Raw genomic sequence first — 27,028 nt, forward strand, 5'->3', positions numbered from 1 at the left:
ATTTTATATAGTAGTAAATGAAAACAAGAGCAAAATTGATTTTTAATTGCAAAGATGTACATGTTGCATTCAGAAAAGCAAATTATGAGCCACAAAATGGTTAATTATTTCATAAACTTAAAACATTATGCTTTAATGAATTATTCTAACCAGATATTTATTGCCATGAATACTGGTGTCAAGGTGACAAAAGCTGCTAAGTGCAAGTGATCTGTTTGTCACTAAAATTAGAAAACCAACGAGGTATTCCTCCTTCTTGAGAAAACTTACATTCATAACTCCAAGACAGCCTATTTTGCTTTGTCTATCTGGGTCTCTAATAGTTTAATCTCCAGAAACAGCTTATATACTTCCAGGGCCATTTTCACATCATTTGAACTTGGCAGACATTGCATCATCTTCTTGCCTGTGAACACATACTCACAATCTTTAGGGGCCACCTGAAAAAAATAGAGGTTTGGGATACCAGTGAGCAGCTCCTGCTGATCATCAAGAAATAGAGCAACAGTATGTTATATGGCCTAGAAAAATAAGAGGCAGTCCTCCCAGGCCTACGGAACTTCACTTTTAATGGGATTCGGTATCTCATGTCCTCAAATGAAAACAGAAAAATGCACTGTGCCAAATCACCAGACGACTTTGAGGAAAAAGGCAGGTTCTCTGAATAACTTAGAAATGATTCACAAGTCAGAGGTCAGCACTATTGGCTGGAAAACCATTCTAGTATTTGATGGCACAGAATTTCTTGATTTGTGTCACTTACCCACTCACACTGAGGCACCTCTGGGTACCAGGTTCCGTTCTCTGAACAAGAGATGCTGTGGGAACCTAGTATGTCAAAACCAGAATAACACTGGATGGTGACATTTTCAGATTCAATATACTGGTCTTTGTCGGGAGACAGCATTCCATTTTCTATCTCTGGTTTCCGGCATAGGGCTATAATGAACACATGTTTTAGATAATTGTAATCGAGGGAGAAAGACATGACAACAGTCTACAATAAAACAAAGGACTGGACGTGAATGCCTCTTCTTTCGCTTTCCACTCAATTTGTTAGCACAATATTGATGAGCATTTTTGCTGAGCATTTGTGACAGTCTCTGCATACAATATGACTTTGACTTAAGTCTCAAGATACTTCTGCTAAGTGAGTCTATTATTTTCCTACTTTATGAAGAAGAAAATTTTCTGGACCTTTGAGCTAGGAAAAGAAACTCACTGTGCCACAATCAAAACAATAGACATCCAGAACAAAGAAAGAATACAAAAAGCTACAAGGGAAAATGGGCAAGTAACAAATAAAGCTAGACCTATTAGAATTACACCTGACTGCTCAATGGAGACTCTAAAGCCAGAAGGGCTTAAACAGATGTCCTGCAGACTTTAAGAGATCACAGATTCTAGCCCAGACTACCATATCCAGCAAAATTACAATTACCACAGAAGTAGAAAACCAGATATTCTATGGCAAAGTCAAATATAAACAATATCTCTCCATAAATCCAGCCCTATAGAAGATACCAGAAGGAAAACTCCAACCCAAGGAGGTTAACTACACCCATAAAAGCACAGGAAATAATTTCACACCAGCAAAACAAAAAAAGAGGACACACACACACACACACACACACAACTATCAACAACAACAGAAAAACAAGGAATTAGTAATCATTGGTCATTGATATCTCTTAATAACAATGGACTCAATTCCCCAATAAAGTGACCCAGACTAACAGAATGGATGCAAAACAGAATCCATCCCTTTTCTGCATATAAGAAACGTGTTTCAATGTCAAAGACAGACATTACCTCAGAGTAAAGGATTAGAAAATATTTTTCAAGCAAATGGACCTAAGAAGCCAGGCGGTGTAGCCATTCTAATATGTAACAATATAGACTTCAACAAAAATTAATCAAGAAAGATGGAGATGAATACTTCATACTTATCAAAGAAAAAAATCCATCAAGATGATATTTTAATTTTTAATATTTATGCCCCAACTGCAATGGCACCCATGTTTGTAAAAGCAGCATTACTAATGCTTAAATCACACATTAGCTGCCACACATTGATAATGGTAGACTTCAATATCCCACTCTCGTCAACAGATAGGTCATCCAGACAAAATATAAACAGAGAAATACTGGAGCTAACAGATGTTATAAACCAAATGGACCTAACATCTCTTTAGAATATTTTACCCCCACACAAAAGAGTATACCTTCTTCTCAGCACTTCATGGAACTTTCTCCAAGATTTACCACATACTAGGGTATAAATCAAGTATCAACAGATACAGGAAAATTGAAATAACTTACTGTATCCTATAAGATCACTCTATTGAATGATTACTGGGTCAAGGTAGAAATAAAGAAAGAAATTAAAGACTTTCTAGAATTTAGTAAAAATGACTACACAATATACCCAAACTTATGAGACACAATGAAAGAGGAAAGTCCATAGCACTAAGTGCTAACATAAAGAAATCAGAGAGATCTCATACTGGCAACTTAACAGCACACCTGAAAGCTCTAGAACAAAAGAAGCAAGTACACCCAATAGGATTAAATGGTATGAAATAATTAAAACTGAGGGTTGAAATCAATAAAATAAAAACAAAGAGAAAAATACAAAGAATCGATGAAACAAAGAGATGGTTCTTTGAGAAATCAATAAGATAGACAAACCCTTAGCCAAACTAACAAAAAGATAGATAGATACTATCCAAATTAACAAAACCAGAAATGAAAAGGGGACATAACAGACACCAAGGAAATCCAAAGAATCATTATGTCATACTTTAAAAACCTATACTCCACAAAAAAAAGGATAATTTTCTCAATAAATACCATTTACCAAAGTTAAATCAAAATCAGATAAACAATTTCAATAGACCTATAACCACAAAAGAAATAGAAGCAGTCATTAAAAGCCTCCCAAACCAAAAAAGGGGGTACCAGGACTAGACAGTTTTAGTGAAGAATTCTACCAAATTTTCAAAGAAAAGCTAATGCCAATACTCCTCCAATCATTCCATTAAATAGAAACAGAAGCAGCATTGTCAGATTTATTCTGCAAGGCCATCATCACCTTGATACCCCAAAACACATAAAAATTCAACAAAGAAAAAGAATTGCAAACAAATTTCCCCTATGAACATTGATACAGAAATACTCAGTAAAATACTGGCAACCAAATCCAAGAACACAACACATCAAAGAGCTCATCCACCGTGACCAAGTAGGCTTCATGCCAGAGATGCAGGGATGGTTCAACATACAAAAATCAGTTAGTGTAATCCACCATATAAACAAGCTGAAGAATAAACCCATGATCATCTCATTGGATGCCAACAAAGCCTTTGACAAAAGTTCAACATTCTTTATGATAAAATCTTACAAAGAGTAGGAATACATTGGCTAGATCTGTTTAGGAGTTCGAAGTTTACTGCACCACGTCCCCTGGATGGAGAGGCCTGGTGGCACTCAGAGGAAGGATAGCAGGCTACCAAGAAGAGACTTGATGCCCTATGAGCATATGCAGGGGGAGGAGGTCCCCCTCAGTCACAGTCATAGGGGAAGGGAGTAAGGGGAAAATGGGAGGGAGGGAGGAATGGGAGGATACAAGGAATGGGTTAACAATTGAGATGTAATATGAATAAATTAATAAAATACATTTTAAAAAGAGAGTAGGAATACAAGGAACATACCTTAACACAAATAAGACAAGTACAGCAAGCCTATAGCCAACATCAAATTAAATGAGGAGAAACTCAAAGCAATGCCACTAAAATCAGAAACAAGACAAGGTTGTCTAATCTCTCCATATCTATTCAATATAATACTTGAAGTTCTAGCTAGCAATAAGACAACTGAAAGAGATCAAGGAGATACAAATTAGAAAAGAAGAAGTCAAAGTATCACTATTGGCTATATATATATATATATATGAAACCCCAAAAACTCTACCCTACAGCTGCTAAGCATCTTTAATGAAGTGGCTGGATACATGATTAACTTTTTTAAAAAAATCAGTATCCCTCCTATATAAAAATGACAAACTGACTGAGAAAGAAACCAAGGAAGCAACACTGTTCACAATAGCTACAAATAATATAAAGTATCTTGGGGTAACTATAACCAAGCAAGTGAAAAGACTTGTATGATAAAAAGTAAGTCTTTGAAAAAAGAATCCAAAGAAGACATCATAGGATGGAAAGATCTCCCATGCTCAAGGATCAGCAAGATCCACCTAGTAAAAATTGCTATCCTACCAAAAGCAATCCACAGATTCAACAAAATACCCATCAAAATTCTAACACACTTTTTTTTACAGAACTTGAAAGGACAATACTCAACTTCATATGGAAGACCAAAAACACAGCATAACTAAAACAATCTTGAACAATAAAAGAACTTCTGGAGGTATCAATATCCCTGATTTCAAGCTGTTCTACAGAACTACAGTAATAAAAAGTGCACGGTATTTACATAAAAGCAGACACAATGATCAATGGAATTGTGTTGAGGACATAAATCCAGACAAGACCTATAGACACCTGATTTTTGATAAAGGAGGCAGAAACACAATGGAAAGAAAGAAGGCATCTTCAACAAATGGTGCTGGTCTAACTGGATGTTGAAGAATGCAAATAGATCTGTATCTATCACTCTGCACAAAACTCAAGTCCAAGTAGATCAAAGACATCAACATAATACCAGATACACTGAACCTGATTGAAGAGAAAGTAGCATTGGCACAGGAGATAAGTTTCTAAACAGGACACCAACAGCTCAGGCACTAAGATAAATAATCAGTAAATGAGACTCATCAAACAAAAGGACACCATCAATTGGACAAAATGGCAGCCTACAGAGTGGTATAATGTTTTCACCAACTCCATAGCACATGGAGGGCTAATATCCAAAGATATATAAAGAACTCAAGAAACTAGATATCAAGAAAACAAATAAACCAATTTAAAAATGGGGTACAGATCTAAACAGAGAGTTCTCAATAAAGGAGACCAAAATGGCTGAGAAGCACTTAAAGAAAAGTTCAACATCCTTAGCCAACAGGGAAATGCAAATCAAAACTACTTTGATGTTCCTGGTGTCTCCTGGTAGCCAATGGGTAGCTCAGGCTTCGTGGAGGTTCTCTATTGAGGGGAACGGGCTCTCTCTATGGCATAGACTCTCTTGCCAGGTTTTCAGTTACTTCCCCCCAACAGGACTTCCTTGCCAGGCCACAGGGGAAGAAGATGTGCTCAGCACTGATGCGAGTTAATGGGCTGGGCTGGGTGGGGCTCAGTGGGGCTCCCTTTTCTGAGGAATAGGGAAGCAGGATGGGAGAGCGGGTGGGAGGGTAGAACTGGGATATGAGAAAGGATGGAGCTATCATCAGGATGTAAAGTAAATAAATAAATTTGAAAAATACTTTGAGATTCCATCTTACAACTGTTGGAATGGCTAAGATTAATAACACAAGTGACAGCTCATGCTAGTGAGGATGTGGAGCAAGGAGAACATTCCTCCACTGCTAGTAGGAGTGCAAACTCATACAGCTAGTATGAAAGTCAATGTGACGGTTCCTCAGAAAACTTTGGATCAATATACCTCAATACTCAGCTATGCCACTCTTGTGTATATCCCCAAAAGATGCTCCATCTGACCACAAGGACACTTGTTCAACTATGTTCATAGAAGCTTTAATCGTAATAGCCAGAAATGACAAACAACCTAGAAGCCCCTCACCCAAAGAATGGATAAAGAAAATGCTGTACATTTACACAGTGGAGTAACTAACACTCAGTTGTTTAAAATGAAAAATAATATCATAAAAATTGCAGGAAAATGGATGGAACTAGGACAATAATCATCCTGAGTGAGGTAACCCAGACCTAGAAATAAACATGGTATGTACTCATTTATAACTGGATGTTAGCCATTAAGTCAATGATAATCATGCCACATACAATCCACAGGCCCAGAAAGACTAAGTATCAAGGAGGGCTCTAAGGAGGATGCATGGATCTCCCTGAGAAGGAGAAATAGAATAGATTTTGTTGGTGGACTAGGGGTGGGTGGGCACGGGAACAGGAAAGATCAGGTGGGAGACGGGGGGAGCAGTGGAGAAGAGGGCACTGGGAAAGACGGTTGGAATTGGAGGGCATTTGGGGGGGGGCGGGTGATGTGGAAACCTAGTCCAATAGAAACTCTCAGTATTTTATGAGGGTGACCCTAATGAGAACTCCTAGTAATGGAGGGTTCAGAGCCTGAACTGGCTGTCCTCTGCATAGCTTCCAGAGGTGGGACTGGGACATCAACCCAGTCACAAAACCTTCAACCTATAATCTACCCTGCCTATGAGTTGTAGGAGGGCAATGGAAGCACAGAACTTGTGGGAGTAGCCAACCAATGACTGGTCTAATTTGAGGCTCACACAGCAGGAAGGAGTCTCTGCCTGACACTGCCTGAATAACCAGGAACCAGAGGCTGGATAGCCCAGAGACCTATGATAGAAAAAAAAAGCTACGAAATGATTCCTAACAATATCATTATGTACTCAGAGATGGTGCCTAGCCCAATTGTCATCAAAGAGGCTTCCACTGTTGGCTGATGGGAGCAGATGCAGACACCCATAGCCAAACATTAGGCAGAGAGGGAGCCAAAATTGGAGATTTTCACTGGGTCCTTCCCCTCAGAGCTTAGGGAACCCTATGGAAGAGAGGAAGAAAAAAACCATAAGAGCTAGAGGGGCCGGGGATACCAGGAGAACGTGGTCCACAGACTTCAACTAAATAAGTCTTATAGGGGCACTGAAATGGCAATTATGAAGCCTGCATGGGTCTCTGCTAGGTCCTCTGCATATATGTTATGGCTGTTAGCTTGGGATTTTTGTGGGACTGCTAACCCTCAGAATAGGAATGTGTCTGTCTCTTTTGTCTCTGTCTCTGTCTCTGTCTCTGTCCCTGAGTCCCTTTTCCTCCCACTTGGTTGCCTCACCCAGCCTGGATATGAGGGTTTGTGTCTAGTCTTATCCGATCTTGTTACGCTGTGTTCAGTGGTGTTCCTGGGAGGCTTGCTGATTTCTGAAGGGAAATGGAGGTGGACTGGATCTGGGAGAGAGGGGAGGTGGGATGTGGTTGGGGGGGGCGGGGGACAGATGGGAAGAATGGCAGGAGGAAAAACTGCAGTGGGGATGTGTTAGAAACAAAAAAGAGAGAAGAAAATCCTATCATTACGAGAAAAAAAATAATCAAACGTTTTTGTCCTTCACCTGGCAGGGAATAACTTTGCTCTCCATTCCTGATCGTAATTCTATCCATGTGGTCATGGGGTGGGAAAGAGGTGTCATTACCTTTACACTGTGGAGCTGCTGGCGTCCATTGTGAAAGCTGGCAGGAGATGGTTGCCTCTCCAACCAGCCGGTATCCTTCATCACATTTATATGTAGCCCGATGCCCGTAGTAGTACGAACTAGATTTTGTATAATGTCCGTGGGCAATGTCAGGAGGGAAATCACAACCTTGATGAAACACCAGAGAGAAGGTCAAACAGTTAGAAGATGAGAAGGCTAAGGACACGCAACGGCAAAATATGATTGTTATACTGATCATTTGGAGATGAAGGCAACTTGAGAAGCTAGCTGCAGAGAGGACTGTTGAAACTGCCACTTTCCCGTCTATAGCAAGCCATAAGCCTTCCCTCAAGAGGCCTTCTTTGTACCAGCACAAGAGACTATCAGCAGAGAATGGAGACTGTTGCTGTTGCAATGTACCTGTCCACTAAGTTCTCTAAATAACTCTCATGTCCCACTAGCTTTATACAACCTACAGAACTCCAAGTTATGATAAAAAGACTCTTCACTTGGCCCCGATGCTGCCTGTCAGACACCTTTTATTCTAAGGCAGAATAAAGCATGGCATCTGTGCCTTCATTTTTTTTTTTAAAAAAGGCAGCTCCTTTGTTTGAACAGTTAAGGTTGGGTTCCTGGTCGACTCTGCATGTGAGTGATGTCCTGTAGTTTAAATATCTACTGAGTCCTTCAAAAAGGAGCCTGTTTAGAAGATTTGGTACCCAACACAACAGTGTTCAGATGAGGCTTTAAGGGAGCAATTGGACCATGAAGATTCTGACTTCATCAAGACATTGATTTTTTTATATGTATTCATAATTGATGGCATTTGGGGGGAAGTAATGGAAAGGTTAGAAACCAGGGCCTAGTTGTTTGCTGTGGGACACCTTGGACATGTCTTTGAAGGGTTTATCTTGTTCCCTTCCCCTTCTTTCAGTGTCTCTCTGCTGTCTGGCCACTTTGAAGTGTCCAGCACTGCTCCACTCTGACAGTCCATTACAACTTCAGCGTAGACTCAGAATAACTGAGCCAGTCAAACATGGTACAACCTCTATTGCCATGACCAAAAAACACCTTTCCCTCTTCAAGGTGTTTCTCTCAAGTCATAACAATGGTTAAAATGCTAATCATTTAAGAAATGTCTGTCTAAGATTTAGTGATACAGGGCTGAGGAGGTAGCTCATGAGCAAAGCACTTGTCACATAAGGCAGAAGATCTGAGTCTTGACCCCCAGAATGTATATAAAACTAGGCATAGTATAGTACACATCTCTGCAATCCTAGTAGTCCTATGGGAAGATGGAGGCAGAGGCAAGAGAGTCCCTAGAATCTTCTGAGCTAGCTAATGTATGCAGTCCAAAACAAGAGACTGTTTCAAATGAGGTAAGCTGTGAGGGCCGACTCCTGAGGTATGGGTATGTCTTTGCATGCACACATTACACACAAGCAAACACATAAGCATGGGTTGGGGGGTTAGTAGCCCTAAAGCTACCTATCTCATTCCTCTTAAAAACTGAAACTACTAAGAGAAACTTGGGTATTTTACCCTTAAATCTTGTTCTAGAACTTAGAGCAGTGCCTAGAAGTCTCCAGTCATTGTTCTAAATGTAAAGCCACTTTTCCAGAAAAGTGGAACCTCTTAGACTGACCACCCCATGTTGAGATCACCTTCATACACGAGGACAACTACTCCAGGATGGCGACTCTGGCTCCCACCCTTGGCAGGAGCAACCATCTAGGAATCAGACAGATCCCTTAACATACAATCTCTTGGGAGCGAATTTTTAAAACCACAAGTAAGGTAGTGATAGTAATCAACCTACCCACAATGCCTCGGTTCTTCTACTCAAACCTAAAAAGTGCAGAGATGCTTGATCTCCCAACTTTCCAACATGGTCATATCAATTATTTACTACTTTCCCACTTAACTTCTTGGGTGGCCAGCTGGGTCCAATTTTTTGGGACCTCCAGAGGAAGACCACTCTCTTAGAGCTCAGGCAATGTAACACCTTCTTTCATATTCACTACCCCTAGCCCAGATAATGTTACGCTCTTGTTTCTTCACAAGTGTTTTGTTCTTTTCCTAAATGTATAAAGTTTCCTGCTTTGGCTATTTCTGCATATTTTTGCTCTCTTGTGATGGTCTCCATATACATTTAAACACTTACTGAAAAGTGTGTAACTACCTGCCATCAGTCTGTGTTCCTATACCCAGTCAATGATGCCACTCCCTAGAGGAAAGGAAAACAGAAGTGGCCCCAAACCAGATTATTTTTTATTGTAAGGGGCATTGAAGATTGAACAATCAAGAGTGGACTGCTCAAGAAAAAGATCCTCCATCTCCAACCCCCAAAGAGAGAGCCATAACAACAGAGTCACAAATAACAATTCAGAAACACAGGAAACATGACAATCCAAGACAAGATGACTCCCTCCAAGGTAAAAAAAAAAAAAAGTGTGACTTCTCAACTACTGAGCTCAAAGATATAAACATAGGTAAATGGAAGATGAGTATTTTGGAAGTTTATTGAAAAATGATCAATCAATGAACTAAAAGATAATATAAACATATGAATTCGATCCAAGAACTTGAGATGAAAGTCAGTGAAATAGAGGTAAAAGTCACCAAAATGGATGAGAAAAACCAAGTAGCATAAAAAGTCACAAGCATGGAAATATTTCAGTGAGTAAACTGAGATTTTGAAAAACATAAAAATGTAAATGAAAAAAACATAATGAATCAAAGAAAAAAACACAGTGAAAGCGTCACAAATTCCTACTTGACAAGTAGAAGAAAGGACGTCAGGGAGGGAGGACAAGGTTGATGGACTATCACATCCAAACATCAATGAGGAGAAAAGTAAGTGACCGTCACTGCAGCCTCCAAGAACTCTGAGATCTGAGCAAGGGAACAAACCCAAGAATCCGTGGCCTAGGAGAAAGAACTGAGACAGATACTAAAAGTATAGAGTCTATTCAATGAAGTTAAAGCAGAAACATTCCCAGATCCAGAGAAAGGAAGAAATATTAAAATACAAGAGACATTTAGAAAGAAATAGAGATTCAAAACAAATATAAGGTTCTTTCTATGACATAGTATACTCACAATATAGAATATACAAAGCAAAAAAACACTATTAAAAGCTGGAAGGAAATAATACTAGCATACCTAAACAACAAAAGAAACATAGGAGAAATATCAGGTCTTTTATCCGTCATCAAGACTAAAAGCCGGGAAACTATGAAATGTTGTATTTCAAGCCCTGAAGTAAGTACTTAACATCCCACAACTCTGATAACCAGCAAAGTCATTGTTAGAGTTGTGTGTCTTGCTGCTGTGATAAAACCCCCTGACAAAAGCAACTTAGGGTAAGATTACATTCGCTTACCGTTCCAGGCCCATCACTGGGGAGAAGTAAAACAGTGGGAACTAAAAGCCACTAGGAACACTATAACTATAGTCAGGAAGCATAAGGGGAAGGAATGCACATGTGCACACTTAGCTCAACAACTTCGCTACAGTTTGGTGAAAGGAACAATTCGACAGTTCAACAAAAAGATACAACAAGACATCCTATGTATCCCAGCATGACCATTATAGTCCCCAAGCTACCCTTGCACTTAAATTTTCCTTGCATTGGTCTCTTGATAAAATTTCTCTTAATAATCTCCACACACTATTAATATAAAGAAATTCTGGGGTGGGAGAGATGGCTCGGTGGTAATGGCATTGGCTGCTCTTCCAGAGTACCTGGGTTCAATTCCCAGCAACCAAAGGACAACTCACAACTGTTTGTAACTCTAATTCCAGGGGATCTGATAACCTCACAAAGACATACATGATGGTAAAACACCAATGCAAATAAATAAATAAATAAAATGTAAAAAGAATCCTCCCCCCCCCCCACAAAACATAATTCTATTAGTTCTTACTCTGATAACATGTTGGTGTTTGGGGATGCCATGTGCCATCTGATTTGCAAGTAGCTGAAAGGACGGCTTCGCGGCATTTGTATAATATTGTGTCATCATAGAAATAAGCACAGCCATTCTTGGGATACTTTTTTGTATGTTGAACGACTCTAACACTCCTTAGGTTTGGTGCTGGACAACATATCTCTAGAAAACAAAAACAGAGATTAAGGATCAACAAAAGCATCACAAATTTCTTATAACTAATGACCCAGCTTCTGCAACACTGAAGAGATGTTTGGGGCAACAGAAAAGGAAACCCAAACACTCAGTCTGCACCGCATATAAAATTTCTAAAACATCCAAATTCAGCCACTTCCTCTACATAAGCATTTTTTTTTATTGTTTGAGAATTTCAAACATGCATATAATGAGTCAACTCCAATTCTTTCTATAACAATTCCTCCCATCCCCATCCCCTCCCATTCCCTCTCAAGTTCCTGTTTCCTTTTTAAAACATACTAAGTGCAACTGCTGCTTTTAGTGTGTGCACAGGTATAGGGCCTTATATTGAAGCACAGGTAGCCTATCAGGGGCCGAATCCCTCAACAAAATAGCAACAAAAAACTGACTCTGTTTCCCAGCAAAAATTTGAGATTATATTTTCAATGTCTATGGAAAATTCCATTGGAATTTTGGTGGTGACTGCACTGAATCAGATTTTTTTTTGATAGGATGGCCATTTTAATAATATTAATCCTACTAATCTATAGCATAGGCTGTATTTCCATCTTTTGATGTCTTCTTCAATTTCTTCCCTGTTTTTAAGTTTTCTTTGTATGAGTCTTTACATTTCTTCCTTAGATTTAGTACAGGATCCCTTTTGAGGCTACTCTGGATGGAACTGTTTCTCTGACTTCTTTCCCAGTGCTTGTCACTGGAATGTAAGAAGGCTACTGGTTTTGTGTGTTAATTTTGTATCCTATAACTTTGTTGAATTCATTATCACTATATGGTTTTCATTGGACTCTTTTATGTACAGAAATTATATCATCTGCAAATAAGAACACTTCTTCTTTTCCTCTCCATACTCCCCTTATCCCCTACACCTGTATCACTGCTTTACCTAAGAGTTCAAGAGCTATATTGAAAATACATGAAGAGGAAGAGAGAAGCCTGGTCCTCATCTATGTTTTAGTGGAAATGATCTGGGCGCTCCTCCATTTAGCATGGTGTGGTCTGTTGGTGTCTAGCTTATTCCCTTTATTATATTGAGGTATATCCGTGTGCCTCCAGTTCCTCTGCAGCTCTTATTATAAAGAGATAGAAAGTCTTTCAAAGCTTTTTTCTATACCTACTGAGATGTTCTCAAGGTTTCTGTCCTTGAGTCTACTCTCTGGTGGATTACATTTATCGGTACATATGTTGAACAATCTATGTATCTCTATGAGGAAGCTGACTGGATAATGGTGTATTATCTATTTGATGTGATATTTAATTCAGGTCACACCTATTTTACTAACAAAATGTGCATTTATGTTCATCATTGACCTGTAATTTTACTTTTTAGTTGGGTTTTTTCCCCTGGTCCCAGTATCAGTTAAAAAAAAAAAAAAAAAAAAAGAGGAGTTTTTCCTTTTATATAAAACCTTTAAAAGTATTGTTATTATTTTTTGGAGGTCTAGTAGAAAGAATTCTGTGTTAAATCTAACTGACCCTGGGCTTGTTCAAATTGGAAGACTTTTAACTGTTGTTCCTATGTTGTTGGGTATTTTATTTTTTTATTTTTTGGATGGGGCTTAAAAATTACTTAATTCATCTTGATTGAATTCTGGTTGGTCACATACATCTAGAAATTTTGCCCATTTTCCTTATGCTTTCCTATTGAGTGGAATATACATTTAAAAAATGTTTTTATAATCCTTCATATTTCCTAAGCAACTGTTAGAATGCTTCCTTTTTCATCTCTGCTTTTGTTAATTTGGATCCTCTCTTACTTTTTATTGATTTGGTTATAGGCTTGTCATCCTTATAAATCTCATTCAAGAACCAACTCTTCAGTTCATCGATTCTTTGTGTTGTCATTTGTTGTATTTTTTTATTAATATTTTCCATTTCATTAATATTTTGTGTGTGAGTTGTTCTTATTTTCCCAAGGCTTTTAGGGGTGTCATTAGGTTATTAACTTGAGAGTTCTGAAAAAGGTTATGCAGGCACTAAGTGTTATAAATTACCCTCCTAAAAGTTCCTTCATTGTGTTCCACAGATTTTGACATATCGTGTTTTTATTTTCATTCAGTTCTAGGAATCTTTAAGTTTCTTGATTTCTTCACTGACCTAATTGGCATTCAATACTTTCTAGTTTAATTCTGTGAGTTTGTGTAGTTTCTACTTCTATTGACATCCATATTTATTCTACTGTTGCCCAAAGGAAATGCAGAATGCTATTGTCTTATATTTGTTGAGACTTTCTTTGTCTCCTTATAGTGAAGAACATTCTATGGCCTACTGAGAAGAATATGAAATCTTTAGTATATTCTGTAGATACCTGTAAGGTCTGTTTTATTTATGTCACTTAACTCTGTCTCTTTGCTTAGTTTTTGTCTGGTTGACCTGTCTATTGGTGAGAGTGATGACTATGTTGTTTAATCTGTGGTCTTAGATCTAATAGTATTTTTTATAAAGTTGGGTGTATCTAAATACAATAATCTCCTAGTAGACATTCTTTTCATGAGTATAAAATGATCCTCTATTTCAGAAATAGAAGATCTAGTCTTGCTTGGAAGTTTATTTTTGTCAGATATCAGAATTTCAAAATCTACTTGTTTTCTAGTTCCGTTTTCTTGAGCACCCTTTCCCTGAGTACCCTTTCTCATCCTTTTACCTTAAGTTAGTATCTATCTTTGCAAGTGGGGTGTGTTTTTGTTTTTGTCTTTGAGACAGAAAAAAGATGGAACCTGTTTTCAAACTCAGTCTGTTCATCTGTCTCTTTATTAGAGAATCGATAATTAAGAGTTATTGTTGAACAATGTTTTAATTCTTGTCATTTGTTGTGATGGTGGTATTTTCTTAGACATCTATAGATGAATGATTCTGGAATTATTTATTTACAGTATTCCTGTGACCTCTTGGTGTGTTTATCTTTCTCTTGAGACTAAAGAATCTTTCAATAGTAGAGATAATGTCATAAATCACTGTAATGTATTTTTATCATGGGCCATTTTTGTTTCTTAATTTATTATGATGGATACTTTTTCTAGGTATAGAAGCCTGTGTTAGCATATGTGCCATTTTGTAGAATGTAGGTTCAATCTCATTGGCATTTTAAAGTCTCCACTGAAAAATCAGCTGTTATTCTGATGGGTTTATCTCTTTATAAGTGACTTAACCTTTCTTTCTTGCAGTTTATAATAACCTTTCTTTGTTTCATACACGTAGTTTTCTTTAACTATAAAATGTCAAGGGAGTTTATTTTCTCATGCAGTCTATTTGGTGTTCTATATGCCTCTTCTATAGGCTCTTCTTAGATTTGGAGAATTTTTTTCTATGATTTTGCTGAAACTATTTTCTGTGCTTTTGATTTGTTTCTTTTCTTCTTCTATTCTTTATGTTTGTATGTTTCCCTTTTTATAGTAATTTCAGAGTTTCTGCATGTTTCATTAATTGTTTTTTGTTTTGTTTTTGTCTAAGATTTATTTATTACATATACAGTGTTCTGCCTGCATGTATGTCTACACACCAGAAGAGAGCACCAGATCTCATTATAGATGGTTGTAAGCCACTGTGTTGTTGCTAGGAATTGAACTCAGGACCTCTAGAAGAGCAGACAGTGCTCTTAACCACTGAGCCATCTCTCCAGCCCCTTTTTAAAATTTTTACATTTTCTTTGACTTAATGAATCAATACCTCTACCATGTCTACGAGCCCTGAAATGGAACACTCCACTGACAGGTCAATTGAAGCCACTTCATATTGTTGCTTGTATCCACTCATACATTTCAAAATCTGATCCATAGCATAAAATTCTCTGTAATCAGAGTCTGTGTTTTTACTGCTAACATGACAAGCATCTACTAGACTGGAAAAAATAAGGGATTTTTTTTCTTTCATAGAAATTTCACTGAGGTCTATAAAATAGTTATTACCTGATTCTTTTTGTTGCCACAAATAGACAAAAGAGGTAAAAGAAGAAAGCCCTTTTCTACACTGCTGAGGTAAGAATTCTGGGTCAGGAGTTGGTGTCTGTCTTCTAGAAGACACATGCCAATTTGTAGATGGTTGAATTAGCAATGGTCTCATAGACTTTTCCTCTTGCCACAACCCCCAGATGTCACAAGAAGAAGAAGGACCTGTAGAGTCTCACTCTGACAAGAGTTGAGCTATGTGCTCCTCTCCAGATCCACCAGCACTGAAGTTGAAACTTAAGCCTGCGTGCTGTGTGGCTTCTGTACTTATTTCTACATTTGATTCTAAAGTGGCCTACAGAAAGACTGACCATCTTAGCCCCTGAAACCTTATGGTCAATTTTGGTACTCAATATTTTTCCTTTTGTTGAAATAGTATATTCAATTTTTATTTTAAGTAATAAAACCACATTCACTTAAGGTACAAGGTCCAGTCACACAGACATTTAATATACACACACATTTTGAAAACCAAAACTCACCCTTACATCCTTTGAACAGGCTCCAGCTGAGATCCTTCCGACAAATCACAGTCATGGGCTCTCTTGTAGCATGCTTGTAGCCAGAATCACAGCGGTAGTGTAACACAGTCCCAATCTCATACACATCTTCTTTTTTTGGCTTGGGAGTTTGTAGCCAGTGAGCATGTGGGATGTCTGGGATATTAGTGCAAGTATCTCCTCATGAAACAAAAGCAAGAAAAAAGAACATTGTTAGCAGAGCTGCCCTAGCTCTCAGGAAACATGTCGCATCAAAGGGTGCTGACAGGAACTAGTCTCCCATAGCTCACATATTAACCACACCAGAAAACGTGTAAGGTTGTTTGCCAAGTTTAGCCCAGCACTTGACAGATTAGAACCAAAGACACTCCCAAAAGCCTTCTGTATGCTATGCCAACTGCCCTAAGCAGCAATTCTTCTCCCCGTTTTATTTTAGGCCATTTCATTTCTAAATGGAAGCATTAGGCTTGTTAAATGAACGTAACAGGAAAACTTGAATAGACAGCAAAAACTCTGTGTGTGTGTGTGTGTGTGTGTGTGTGTGTGTGTGTGTGTGTGTGTGTGTGTGTTTTCTTGGCTAAGAAAACTGACCAAGAGTCATTTCCTGCATTTGGGAAAGCTCAGAACAAGAACAATCAAAGCACTAAGCATTCTTAAGCCTGGGCTTTGAGTCCTGGCCTCCTTCCTTGCCTGGTGCTGCTAGTCATATGTAATACACTCGTGTACAGAGCTGACGTTCATTAAATTGTACCTCCAAACATTCGCCATGAGACATAGCCTAAAATCTTTCAGAAAGTACAGGTTGGCGGTCTTTAAATATTCATAGAGTTGTGAAGCTTTCCACACTATCCAATTTCAAGATGTCTTTATCATCTCATAAAGAAACACCATGTTTTACAAAAAAAAATTACTCCTACATTGAGCTTTTTTAATCAATGGAACCACATAGTATGTTTTCTTTCTGTTTTGTGGCTGGCATCCTTTACAAGATAACACACTCTATGATTAATTCATGCTCAGCACTTGTCAGTACTTCATTTTTACTGTGTATGATATTCTGTTATGTAACTACACAAGTCTCTCACTGTTGTCCCCTGGGTGGGTATTTTGGGTTGTTGGCTGTTATGAGCAATGCTGCTCTGAACTTTTGTGCAAGAAATCTTCTGTGTGGGTGTCTTGTTTCATATCTCTCTGGTAGAAAAACATTAACCACATGCTCAAACTTCAGAGGAACTGTTGAAACCATTTCTGAATGACTGTAGTAATTTAGATTCCCACCAGCAGTATGTAGAGCTCTAATTTTTCCATGAACCTTGGTAAAGATGTCAGAACTTTTACAATTACCATTCTGAGATGTATGCATTATTGCTAAAAGACCATCTTTACAATAAATAATATAGAAACTTGTTCTGGCTAGAAGTGTACAGGAAAACAATGAGCACAAGAGAGGCCATTGTGTAGATAATTTAAAAATAAGAAGATGATACAACCATCCATCCCTTGTCATCAATGGGGATTTGTTTGCAAGGCTTCCAACCATCCCCAGTCCATATATTCACGTCTGTAGTATAGAATGACAGTGTTCCTACATAGTCTACACACCCCTCCCACACGCACTTTAGTTACTTATTTTGTTAATTATGTGCCTAAGATAATATTTGATAAATAACTGATTTACTGTAGTGGCTAGGAGCTACCAATGGGGAAAGAATCTATACATGTTTAGTACAGATACATTTTTTTTTCAAACATTTTTAAATCCACAGTTGACTGAATTCCCAGATGTGGAAACTGCATACAAAGAGTCAACTGCAGCCCACTTTCTTTACTGTATATTTAAGGGGTATTCTATAAAAATAAAAATATAGAATTATTAGTCACGGATAGAAATATATTGTGCTTAGCAATAATACCACAGGGTGATACCTGTAGACAAAGATATAGTTGACAATAAAACAGCAGCTATTAACTGCAGCCTATAGGAAGAAATGAGTTGGTGCTAAAGTGTGTAGCTCAGAAGGAAAAGTGATTGTCTTCCATGTTAAAGATCTGGGTTTGGTCCCCAGCACAAGAACAGGAAGTAGCTGGAGAGAGGAAGAAAGCTATAAATATAACTTATTCTATGTTTTTCTCTCAATTATTATAAACACATAAAACATAAAATTTTATAAAGAAGTAATTTTATTTGTTGTGGTGTTTCTAATAAAATGGATGTGGAGGGCTTTGGGGGAGTCTTGGTTTACATTTTGGTTTTTTTGTTGTTGTTGTTGTTTTCTTTTTTTCTTACTTTGACTATATCTTCTCATCGCCATCATTTCTAGTGAAAATCTAGATGTTAATTTGGTTGGTTGCTGTTTTTCTCTTGCTGTGTCCTCTTGGAACCACTTTCTATTTTTCTTAATCTTCCAATATTTTCACTATGGTACCTCCAGGTTTTTTGAAATGGACCCTTCTTAAGTCCAAGTGCGCTTCTTGAATGTATAGACTAACATGTAGGTCAATTTTGGAAAATACTTGATCAATTTTTCTCTGAGCAATTTTCTCTTCATCTCCTTTCTCCTTTTGAAACTCTTGTTAATATGCTCTTTGCTTTGTTCTCTTGATGCTACAAGCCACACAATCCTTATCATTTCTATCTTTAAAGTCGTCAGTTCCATAGTTGTCTTATAAATTCTCCATTTACTTCCTGTGGTTTGTCAATTCTCAAACTTCCATTTCATTCTTAAGATAATTTATCCTTATTAATATTTCTGTTTGATGAGACACTGTCTCAATACTTTCCTTTAATTGCTTGCACAGTATTTCCTTTAATTGTACATTTTATTTTATAATAGCTATCTTGAGCATTGTTGGCATGTCCAGGATGCTCGCCAGGGAAAGTGGTGTGTGTGTAGCCAACATCAGAACAGGTTATAGAAGAATGAGGAGAAACTCTTACTTTAACAAATCAATGTGATATGGTGCTACTTGCCACTCTAATGCACCGAGTATCTCTTAGCCAAATAGTAGATGTATCTACACACTCATTTGTTTATATTTAAATTGTTCTACTTCCCACAATAAATTCACCTTCGTTTTTCTTTTGAAAGCAGAATGCATCACTATCACTTACTTTCACAAGTAGGGGGACTTGGGCTCCAAACACCTACTGTTTTGTTCACCACAGTGCAGGTAAGGGAGGCATTGCCAGAGAGTGTGAAGCTGGGATCACAGCTGTAGGTGACTGAGGAGCCGTATGTGTAGAAGTCCTCATTTCCACCATTGTGTTTCCCGTTGCTGATGTCTGGAGGGGACCCACACTTGGCAACTGAGAATTAATAAAATAGAAAGAATTGTTCAGGAACAGGCATTGTAACAATGACAAAAATCTTGCAAATGTGTGTGCAGAGTACAGGTTTCAGTAAGGATACAAAGAGTTGTTCCCTAAGACAGTTATGTTTATAGCCAAGTCAGAAAAATCTTTACTTACTTACACATTCTGGGAAGGGATCACTCCAGGAAACTCCTTTACCTTGGATTTCACAGTAACTAGTGGATGAGCCAACTAAGATATATCTAGATAAGAGAATGTCAAAGATTTTAATGGAATTCCCACTTTAAATCATATAAAGGTGACTAAACAGATAGATATTAAAATGAAAAAAAAAGTGATGTTTTCCCAGCTAAGGAGTCATAGGGGAGGGTTTTTGGGAGAGGGAGACAAAGTAGAACAAAGTATAATGGCATATATGTTTGAAGATGCTACAATGAACCCAATTTTTGTTAAAGCTTAATTTAAAAGTCAAAAAATATAGTGACACCTACTTACAAAAATGTCATAATAAAACCCACTAGTCTGTATGATAACTACACAAATTGATTCAATTTTTAAAAATATCATCATACATTGTAATGGGAGAAATATTTCATAATGCATTTCAAGTAAAGGTTACAAGTGATCTACATATTTAAATTAACATACCTATTAAAATTGCACCTTACATAGCAAAAATAAATGGGCCAAATACTACTGTAAAAATAAAGAATGGAGCTGAAGTGATGACTCAGAGATTAAGAACACTTCCAGAGGACTGGAGTATGGTTCCCAACACCCACGGAAAGGTCACAGTCACTTGTAACTCTAGCTCCAAGGAATCCAACATACTCTTCTGTTCTTTTCAACTACACACACACACACACACACACACACACACACACACACATACACACACACACACACACACATAGACACACACAGAAGAGATGCATAGATTTTTAAAAAGATAAACATCTTAACAAAAGAAATAATTAAGGGCTAGCAACATGGCTAGCAAAAACGTACTAGCCACCAATTCTGACAGCCTGAGTCTGATCCCAGGGACCCACACTGTGGTAGTAAACTGACTCCTGCAACATGTCCTCACTTCCATGTGCATACCATAGCACGTATGTACCTATGTATATGCATACATATACACACTAAAGAGTAAGGTCCAGTGGTCTTCACATATAATCCCAACAATTTCAGATAGTTAGACTGGAGGCTTGTGAGTCTGAGAGCAGCCTGGCCTACCGAATGAGATCGTATGCCAAAATAAAACAAGAAATACAACTGATGGTCAGCCTTAAATTTCACCCATGTAGGATACTCTCTTCAGACAGCCAAACAAGACCTAAGTTATATATAGAGAGAAGGAAATTGAGGATAACTTCAATATTCTCTGTAACATCATCCACCAGCCAAAAAATGCTGCTGCAGCACTCACAAGACATCCAGATTTTTTTCACATTCTAATCCATGTCATGTCCACCCCCGTTAACTCCTCCCCACACCATTATGCACACTTTCACCTGAAAGTCCCTTTTGTATCTTTTTGGTTTTGACCTACTAAGTTTAACTGCGGTACATTGCCTCTTACCTATCAATGTGTCAGGTAAATTTGAAAGCCTACTCATGAAGGTGAGAAAGGAGGTTATCCTGAAGACTAGCACGGCTGGCTAATTCTGATTATCAAGGAACAACTGGACCACTTATGCACAACAGTAGTTCAGAACTGCATTTTTACAAAGGCATCGGAGCATTGCCCCAAACAGCAAGAGATTCGAAATATCCATGAGTCCATCCAAAGAGGTAAGCCATGACACAACCATATAGGAAAATACTCTGCAGTTGTAAAAGGAAATCTATGAAGAACCTCTCCACATACAAACATAAAATATCTCCAAGATGAACTGAAGAGTATAAAAGCCAGGTACAATGATTCAATACTACATTTGTCTCATTCTTTTCTGAGGGCGTGGCCACTCCCATGCTCTAATTAATTTCATCACACCCATGTATATAAGGGGCACACTAATTAGACTTAGTGGATTGTAAAAAAGAAACAAATGAACAAAAGCAAGAAGGTGGGAGAGGAAGACACGTTGTGAGGAATATAGGGAAGTTGGAAGAGAAAATAAAAATGTATATGATGCTATTTCATTGTACACAATACATGTATGAAACTTTCAGGAATAAAAATTTTAAAAATCTGAATCCAGCGAGTTCAATGATACAATCCTTAACTCTGATACATAGAAGGCAGAGGTGGGTGTGGCTCTTTGTAAACTTAGGGCCAGCCTGGTCTAGAGAGGGAATTCCAGGCCGGCAATGGTGACATGGTGAGAGCTTGTCTTTAAAACAAAACAAAACAAAAATCTATATTTTTAAAATATAAGAAGATGTGCTAATCTCTTGGCTTGTATTTGAATAAGGAAACACTACAATAATACAAAAGGAAACTGAAAAAAAGTAAATTCTGTTTTTAGCACAGCAAAGAATTGAGTCCAGGGAGGAGGGATGGAAGTGGGAATTCCTGACACATACTCTTGATATCACTTTATGTTTTTGAGAGCACCTATTTTTAAAGTTAATTTGGAAGAATTATTTCTAACTCACCCTTTTGAGCAACTGAATTCTATCTGTGCTCCAAAAGAGAAATCTGTCTTAACGTCCACCTGTCCGTTCTGTAAGTCTCCCGGGTTCCTGCATGACTTTTCTAGAGGAAAATTAAAATGATGGTCAGTGATGCCCACCTTTCCCAGGGCTGCAGTTAGATACCGGCAGAGCTACATCCACCCTCCTCATCCACAAAGGTCTACATGGTAGGGCCATGCTTCTCTCTGAATAGGACATGCTGAATTTTTGTTCTGGAGGGAAAATGCACACAAATTTTGATCTCTTTTTCTTTTCAATCTGCTGTATTTTAGCAATAACCATTTCCTTGATTATAAAAAGAAACAAAAGGAGAGAAAGCAGAGATTATATGCTGCTACTGTTGGGGCAGTACAGGACACGCTCCCTGCTTATAGTGAATAAGCTGCTCTTCCAAATCCATGAAGTATTGGGTTTTTTGAGCTGTTTTACTTAATTTTTAAAATTAGTATACAAAATAGTAGGTTTTATTTTGACACTTTAATATCTGTATAGCATCATATTTTCATCACATTTACCAGCCATTGTGGCCACTGTCCTTCACCCAATGTATGTATGTAAGTATGTACGTACCTACATATATATGTATGTATATGCATGTATTTTTTAAAAATCTAGATTCTGCATATAAAAAGAAATACCATGTGTCTGAGGTAAAATTGCTACTTTCTGGTCAATTCTAAGATATTTTTTTATCATTTATCATTTTACCATTTATTATTACTATTTTTATTTTTGTTATTATTTGGTGGTTCAGGTGCAGGCATGCATATGCTACTTTCATGCGGATGTGAAAGTCAGAGGACAACTGTAGGGAGTCAGTTCTCTCCTTCCACTTCTACATGGGTTTCAGGAACCAACCTCAGGCCACCTTCACCTGCTAAACCATCCTGCTAAGCCCCAACTTTTCTTTCTTTTTCCTGAGATATGGCCTGTCATTATGTAGCCCTGGCTGGCCTGGAAATTGCTGTGTAGACCAGGCTGGTCTCCAACTCACAAAGGTCTTTGCCTGCCTCTGCTTCCAGAATGCTGAGATTAAAGGTGTCCACTACGACATGGGCCATAGTCCCAGTATTTATTTAAACAAGTACCCGGTGAATTACGGATAAAGTATATGTCTTAGTTAGGGTCACTATTGCTGTGATGAAACACCATAACCAAAGCGACTTGGGGAGGAAAGGGTTTATTCATCTTACGCTTACATATCACATTATCAAAGAAAGTCAGGACAGGAACTCAAGCAGGGCAGGGCAGAGGCCATGGAGGAGTGCTGCTCACTGGCTTGCTCCCCAGGGCTTGCTCAGCCTGCTTTCTTATAGAACCCAGGACCACCAGCCCAAGGATGACATCACCTACAATGGGTTGTGCCCTCCCCAGTAAGTCACTAAGTAAGAAAATACCCTACAGGTTTGCTGGCAGCCAGATTGATGAAGGCAGTTTCTTAATTGAGGCTCCCTTCTCACTGACGACTCTAGCCTGTGTCAAGTTGACATAAACTACCCAGTATCTTATTTCATTGCAATTAGGTCATTTCTTATTTTCTGCTTTGTTTTATCCTGCTTTTCAGAAGATTCATACATGTGTACATTAAAAGTGCCAGTTGCAAGGCAGTGGTGGCACATACCTCTAATCCCAATACCTGGGAGGCAGAGGCAGGTGGCTCTCTGTGAGTTGGAGTCCAGCTTGGTCTACAGAGTAAGTTCCAGGACAGACAAAGGCTACACAGAGAGACCCTGTCTCGAGAAGAAAACAAATAAACAAACAACAAAATTTGTAGTTGATAAATTCACTAGTTCCAACCCATATTCAGATCTAACCAATGGTCAGGACATTCTCCACAGTTGAGTGGAGAGTGGGGACTGACTCAGACAAGAACTCTGGTGCCCCATATTTAACCACTTCCCTTTGGTGAGGGGGCCTGGTGGCACTCAGAGAAAGGATAAGCAGGCTACCAGGATGAGACTTCATAAGCTGTGACCATATCGTGGGGGAGGAGATAACCTTCTGTCACAGACCTAGGGGAGGGGAATAGGGTGAAAGAAGGAGGGAGGGAGGAATGGGGGGATATAAGTGAGGAGACAACAACTGAGATGTAATCTGAATAAATTAAATTTTAAAATAAATTTTAAAAGTCAATAATTAAATAATCTGAGACAACGTTTCAAACCAGATAAATACACAAATGAAAAAAAAAAACACAGATGTTGGTACTTACTGACACAGTTTATACTAATGTGCCATTCTCCCTCAGGTCTGCAGAAAATAGTCTGGCTTGATGTTGCCCTGCTATAGCCAGGGCGGCAACTGTATTTCAGGACAGTATGACTTTCGAAGTCTGTCTGATCCGTCTCACTTTCTGGAAAGGCATAGGTTAAATCCGGTGGTGGACCACATTTGCCTAGACAGCAAAAGGACAGTAACACCAAATGTTATTCCCTGAGACACAGCATTTGAGTGTTTCAGTAGTATAATTTTAGAAGGAGAACAATTATTTTCTCCCCTAATGAAGAAAAAAAAAAAATCACGAATGTACTATTTCTCTGTGTCATGAATCCGCGAGAGATGCACAGATTTGCCTGTTGATAAATTGATGATGATGATGATGATTAAAGGCATACATTTTTATTCCTTCTCTGCTATATGAAATATTTTCCTAAAAAGAAGACAAATACAAATTTCATCAGCCATTTTATTATCCATCTCTGCTCAGACAGAGTGCACATATACAAAAAAAAAAAAATCTTACAAATTTGCCTTAACAGATACGTATTGTTTAATTTGAGCTAACGTGATAAGCCAGATGTGGAGGTATTATAGGAAAGATTGTGAATTCAAGGCCAGGAAAGGCTACATAGTAGAGAAGACATAGAATTCTTGAAACATAAAAATTTTAATCCTACTTTCCATATTCAAACGAATGGAGATACACAACTAAGTTGCCATTTGAGGGCCTGTGGAAGTACACTTCTCGCCTCCCCTTTCTGGGTCACCCCCAGGCCATGGACTATATTTAGTTCCTGTTAGACAATACAGATTTGTTTCAAATCCTGGTTGGGAAACAGATTGCTTTGGAGACTGAGATGCGAAATTCTAGGCATAACATCTAGAAACTGCTCATGTTGAGTGCGATGCTTAACTCCAGCTGGCCAAATAAATCCTTTGTTGCTGAAACCGGGTCTCTGCTAACTTAGCTATGTAGCTTTTTAAAGTCTTGTAAGTAACTGTTGGCTGGCCATCCGGACTTGCTGCCCAGTACTCACCAAAAACAGCAACCCAAAGAGCAGCCATGACGGTCATTTGGAACAACGTTGGGCCATAGACTCCGCAGAGCCTAGAGAAGGGCCAGGCCGCGGCCTCTCTGTTTTTATGAAGTGTCCCACGTGGAGCCTTTGTGGCGAGCATGGCCCCGGCTGCTGCTTTGGCCACAGTTGATCCGCCAGGAAACCTGGATTGAACAAGCAACCATTTCATCTACTTGTCACAAAGCTCTGAGCTAAGCGCCATGATAGCCACCTCTTCAAGGGAGCTGCAGCTTAGGTGGGAAGAAGCGACCTGAGCACAGGCGTTACAAACATGAAACGACAGGAACTTGCCTCTGCGAAAGGCACGTCTGGAGAGAGAAGCTCACTCCAACTGGAAAAAAGGAAGTGAATTTGCCGAGTGGGATACACTAGAGCCCAGAGTTCTGTGGAGCCCGAGAATGTTCAAGTCAGCTGGGAGCAGGAGACAGTGTTTAAATTTGGCAAATTAGGAGTCCTTCTCCATTTTCCTGGCCCTCTACTAGATACCTAACCACTGTGATTATTCAGATTACAGACACATATTGAAGACTTAAAAGCTAATGTCCCCATATAGGAGAAAACAGTATTTGTCTTTTGGGGTCTGAGTTATCTCAGGAAGATTTTTTTTTTTCTAGCTTCATCTACTTACTGTGAATGTCATGACGTCATCTTTCCTAACAGTTGACTAATATTCCATTGTATAAATGAATCACATTTTCATTATCCACTCATCAATTGATAGACACCTAGGCCATTTCCAATTTGTGGCTATTATGAATAGGACAGCAATGAGCATGGACAAATAAGCATACGTGCAGTAGGCTACAGAATCCTTTGGGTGTCTGTCTAAAAGTGGTTGAGCTTGAATTTCGGTTTTTTTGAGGCCCTTCCACACTGATTTCCATAGTGGCTGTCTAGTTTGCACTGCCACCATCAATGGATACGTTTTCTCCTTTTCTGGCCTTCTCATTCGCAGGTGCTGTCATTTGCTTTATTGATCTCAGCCATTCTGACAGGAGCAAAATGAAGTTTCAAAGTTGTCTTAAATTTCATCTTGCTGATGGGTAAAGATCTTGAACATTTCTTTAAGCATTTCTCAACTATTTGTGTTTGCTCTTTTGAGAACCCTCTGTTTATTCTGTATCCCATTTTTAATTGGGTTGCTTTTTTTTTTTTTCAAGGCTTTAAAAAAATTCTTTATATAGTCTAGATACCAGTCCTCCACCAGGTGTGTAACTGGGAAAGAGTGGGTTTTTTTTTTTTTCTTCATTCTGTAGCTGCTGCTTTACTGGTGTCCCCTTTGCTGTACGGAAGCATTCTAGCCTCATGAGGTCCCATTTATTAACTGATGCGCTTAGTGCCTATACTATCTGTAGCCTGTTCAGAAAGTCCTTTCCTGTGCCAATGAGTTCAAGCCTATACAATGTCTTATGGATAGACAAAGAGAAAACAAGAATAGGAGGATCAAATGGGGAGGGGAATGGGAGAGCAGGGTAAGAGAGGGGACATGGGGAGTGGCAACTAATTTTGAAGGCCATTTGAAGAACTGTATGGAAACTTGCCTCTGTAGAAGCTTCCTAAAATATATACATGTATGTGAAATTAATTTATATGGTGTTACCACATAATCGGGGAGGCAGTGCCCCAACTAGATATTTTATGCCACCAAAAATCACAGGCTGTTTCTAAGGCTAATGGTTGCTGTCCACCTGAAGGTAAGGCTGCATTGCTGAAGACAGCATATGTTGTCAACACAGAGAAGCTGAGCTGGGACCTAATTAGAAGCTTCCCCATCCCCCCACCCCCAACTACTAACTAGCATTCTTGATACTGGAAGGT

General features: G+C 38.6%; 1 protein-coding gene across 1 annotated transcript; it reads right to left on the reverse strand.

Annotated features, from left to right (window-relative positions):
• Positions 1–25,310, reverse strand: C4bpa (complement component 4 binding protein alpha). Its single transcript, XM_051148201.1, has 10 exons — positions 25,169–25,310; positions 24,124–24,306; positions 21,873–21,972; positions 19,425–19,510; positions 19,068–19,262; positions 15,863–16,132; positions 11,293–11,478; positions 7,364–7,531; positions 764–939; positions 1–440 (listed from the first exon to the last, which is right to left on the reverse strand). The coding sequence occupies exons 1-10, from the start codon at positions 25,308–25,310 to the stop codon at positions 291–293; spliced, it is 1,656 nt and encodes a 551-aa protein (XP_051004158.1). The 3' UTR covers positions 1–290.
• Between the last annotated feature and the right edge of the window lie 1,718 nt (positions 25,311–27,028).

The sequence above is a fragment of the Acomys russatus genome, chromosome 6 (genome assembly GCF_903995435.1).
Source record: "Acomys russatus chromosome 6, mAcoRus1.1, whole genome shotgun sequence".
In the NCBI taxonomy this organism is placed as follows: domain Eukaryota; kingdom Metazoa; phylum Chordata; class Mammalia; order Rodentia; family Muridae; genus Acomys; species Acomys russatus.